Source organism: Colias philodice, chromosome 29, assembly GCF_061535455.1.
Source record: "Colias philodice isolate Cphi_HAF_F1 chromosome 29, ilColPhil1 Martin Lab GWU primary, whole genome shotgun sequence".
Lineage (NCBI taxonomy): Eukaryota > Metazoa > Arthropoda > Insecta > Lepidoptera > Pieridae > Colias > Colias philodice.
In genome coordinates this window covers 1633160-1637027 of record NC_143114.1, presented here as the reverse complement: position 1 = coordinate 1637027, position 3868 = coordinate 1633160, and the positions used below count along the sequence as shown (strand labels likewise).

The window sequence follows — 3868 nt, the reverse complement described above, 5'->3', positions numbered from 1 at the left end:
ATGTTCTTGGCGCACTTGATGGGACTCACATTAGAATACAATCACCATGTAAGTCACTATCAAATTAAATATGTTAGTAGGGGACTAGTAGAGCTAAACGCGAGTTTTATAATGCTTTAAAGTATATGATTAACTGCAGTAAAAAATCTCAGACAAATATATGATATTCTTCAGGAGATATACTAGTTAGATAGTAGATAGACAGAATTGTTTTTTGTTGTAGAATCCATTTTACTTACTTTAAAACTGATAAATTATTTGTAATTTTGTAAATATTAAGTATGGGAAATAAAACAAATCCCGTTAAGAGGACTAAAATCTGTCTAAAATCTAAAATCGTGATCTCCACCAACCTTCGTTGTGCGCGAGTCACTCAAGTTATATCTAGCTTTAAAACTGTTCCACCACCACTTACTGGCAATGCGTTTTGCCGAAGGCAAGAAGTTTTCCCGACCCGTGGCCTCAGCAAGGTCATAGGCATATTTTCTTATTTGAAATACTGTTAATCCAAATCCCAGTTCCTGCATTTCAATAATATAGTTGTATAGTCTTAACTCTAAGTCACTTGGAAGTGCATAAGGCCTTCCCATTTTTCTTACAGAATCTTCTTCACGTTCCAGGTACCTCTTTAAGGTACTCCATGGGATTCCCGTTTCCTTGGAAGCTTTATAAATGGTCCTCCCTTCATTTTTGACTGAATTTACAGCTTCTTTCAGTTGTTGCTGGTTATATTTTCTATAGGATTTACTGTCTTCCATCGCTGATCTGAAACAAAAATAAGTTATGAGGTAATTTGGTGATAGGAAAAAATAATGTACAGGCAAAACATCAAACCCTGAACATGTAGATCCCAATAAACTGCCCACTTTGGCCAAGGTTTCGTCTGGTGGAATAAAGGCCGGTTTGCCACCGCCAGTCTACAAAAAAAAATTATAAATTTATTAGTTTATTTGGATAATTCTATATTCCACTTTAAAGCCTCAATGGTTGAAGAGGTTTTCAAGAAACTATCATTTAGAATAATTTTTATGCAGATATTTATATGGATACGGGATCCACATGACTAAGATTGTGGGGTGTGGCTATAGTAACTTTCAAATTAAGTCTTTAACAATATAAATTTATAAAGAATAGAAAAAATTCGATCACGAGGCGGGACTCGAACCCGCATCCTTTCGCGCCATTCCGGGGCGGATGCCTGACCAATTCAACCACTCGTGACCGGCCAGTGCAATCGAATTTATTCTATTCCTTCAGTTTTATGTGTCTTAGGGACACACTTTTTTTTCTATTCTTTATAAATTTATATTTATAAAGCATTTGAATGCCATAAAATAATAAATATCAATTTTCAAGTCTTTAACAAGTTTGAATGAAAAATAATAACACCTCACACAGTAGCTAGGTAATTGATAATATAAAAAAATACCTGCAAATTGTTCATTCTGATTTTTGCAGCTCTTACGAGCTGCTTTCTTCAGATTATCCCATTTTAATTTAAGTTGGTCTGGTTTTCTTGGTATTTGACCACTTTTTGCGTTGAATGTGTTGGTCAACGAAATCCAACATTCATCTTTCAATTTATTTGTAGAGGCAGTAGTTTCCTTACTGTTAATAATTGGGTTGCTCTGTATTAGATCTACAAGCAGGGCAACCTCGTCCTTGCTCATAGCCTTCTTCGATTTCTGTAACAGAAATATGTTTAAATTAAGAGTGTCCGAAGCAAAAAGTAAGCGGCAGGCAATTTTAAAGAAGAAATATATATAAAGGCGAACTAACCGGCGTAATATTATCCATTTTTAAAAAGGCTTTAAACAGTCGTCGTTATATTTTATTGATTTGGTATTGATATTCTTCACAGAAATTGACAATAAATCAACAATGAAGGATAACTGACAAGCAACGCTCGTGTGCGCGAGAAAAAAGTTCCGTTTTTGCTTTCTGTGTAACGCATTCGGTTGTTTAGAAAGAAAATTATCACGTAGATGTCTACAATTATATAGTTCTTTAGTATTATAAAGTTTCCTAAAGTTTATAATGATCAATTAGCACTATATTTAACTTATTTTGTCCTGAATTTTGTGTAATTTTAATTTCAATTTGGCTTATAACGAAACGCACATCTGTGAGTGAAGAGGGCTCGGTATTTTTAAGACCAACGGATGTCCGTCGACGGCATGTCAAAAAATAAAATTGTGGAACGGTATTTACGACTCGTAGTTAGTTATAGAAAAACGGATAGTAGCTTTCATACCATGACGATCCGTTGAATATAGGAACCGGGCATTATACATCTGAGTTAAGGGACGATTACACCTAATGGCACTATTACACCTAACGAGTAGCGAGTCAGTAAATAAGCTCTCGGCCGAGAGAGTTGCCGAACCGAGTGGGTGTTAACACGTATTTACACTAGTGGCGAGTCAGTTCAGTTTTGATCACGACGCGGACGTCTGCAATGGATCGAAAAAAAAAAGAATTTAAACGGGTTTTAAATCGGCTGTTACCAGATATTATTAACGAATTGTGGGATTTATTAGAAGAGGAAGATCAACGAATTTAGACCAGAAAATGGATTTTAAGGCGAAATTCCCTTGGAGCAACATAGAGCAAATAGTCTTTTTCATGATCCCAAAGAATTCAAGGCCTTTTTGAGAATTACTGTAGAACGCTTTGAGACATTGCTGGAGAACATAACTCCATATATACAAAGACAAGATACTATTTTGAGAGAAGCAATACCTGCAAAGGTTAAACTCCAAAGTCGTTGCTGTTCATTTCATTTACTATTGAAATTAGTGATGCATTACGCTTGTCTCTGCTTTTGTAATCGAGTGACGAAAAATTCCACAAACATTCTTGTATTTTGTAACACTGAATAAATTTTATTGTGGTTTCCAAGCTCCATTTGTTAGCGGCCATTTTAATTGAGATTTTGATCAATAATTGTTTGAAAAAATACAATAACGAAATGAACGAGTGGCGAGTGGCCGAGTGACAAGCGACGAGTGCGTGTTTATACGTGCCGGGCGGGATAGCGAGTCGCAGCGGGGGCAGATGAATGAAGCGGGGTGGTGGCCTAGTAAACAAATCGGGATTTTAGTGACTCTCTCGCCACTCTTCTCGGCCGAATACTCGGCCGAGCACTCGTTAAAGTGTTTATACCAACCTCACTCGGCCGAGGACACTGACTCGCTACTGTACTCGTTAGGTGTAATCGTCCCATTATCCTCCTGCCTGGTGGTCCGGTGGTGGTCCGATACAGTATAACTATTAAATTAATAGACCTTTGTTTAATCAATTACGTATTGTCCACTAAATGGGCTTAGAGCTAGCGCGCACGAGCAACTTTGTCTCCGCAACTATTTTGTCTCTCCTATCAATTTAATGGGGAGTTGCGTCGCTACGTGCGCGCACTTTCATACTAGCCCATGGGTGGAGAGACAAAATAGTTGCAGAGACAAAATAGTTGCGGAGACAAAGTTGCTCGTGCGCGCTAGCTCTTATTGTTCATGTTAATGCGTTTCTTCTTCTTCTCCTCAAATTCGAAGTACAGGTTTTTGAACAAAACCTGGATCTGAGAATTTTAACATATATTAAACATATTAATATCACAATAGTTATAAAAGTTATTCAACTATATTGAATAATATCGTGAGTTTCAAAATTAAATGCAGGAATCGTCTTCAATTCGTTTAACTTATATGAAATCTTTTTTCTGTCATACATGCTAAGTTCTATTTCAGTTACAGTCTCCATTGGCTGTAAATCCACTTTTCCCATAATTATTTTATCCGTTGATTCCCTCGTGTGAAATAAAGTTTTTCCTGAAACATTCAACTCACAAATTTTCTCCATATAATTTATT

The 3868-nt window shown here is 36.5% G+C and overlaps 1 protein-coding gene across 1 annotated transcript; it reads right to left on the bottom strand.

Annotated features, from left to right (window-relative positions):
* Positions 1 to 277: 277 nt before the first annotated feature.
* Positions 278 to 2604, bottom strand: LOC149475750 (uncharacterized). Its single transcript, XM_089712590.1, has 2 exons — positions 1430 to 2604; positions 278 to 917 (listed from the first exon to the last, which is right to left on the bottom strand). The coding sequence occupies exons 1-2, from the start codon at positions 1668 to 1670 to the stop codon at positions 829 to 831; spliced, it is 330 nt and encodes a 109-aa protein (XP_089568716.1). The 5' UTR covers positions 1671 to 2604; the 3' UTR covers positions 278 to 828.
* Positions 2605 to 3868: the final 1264 nt, after the last annotated feature.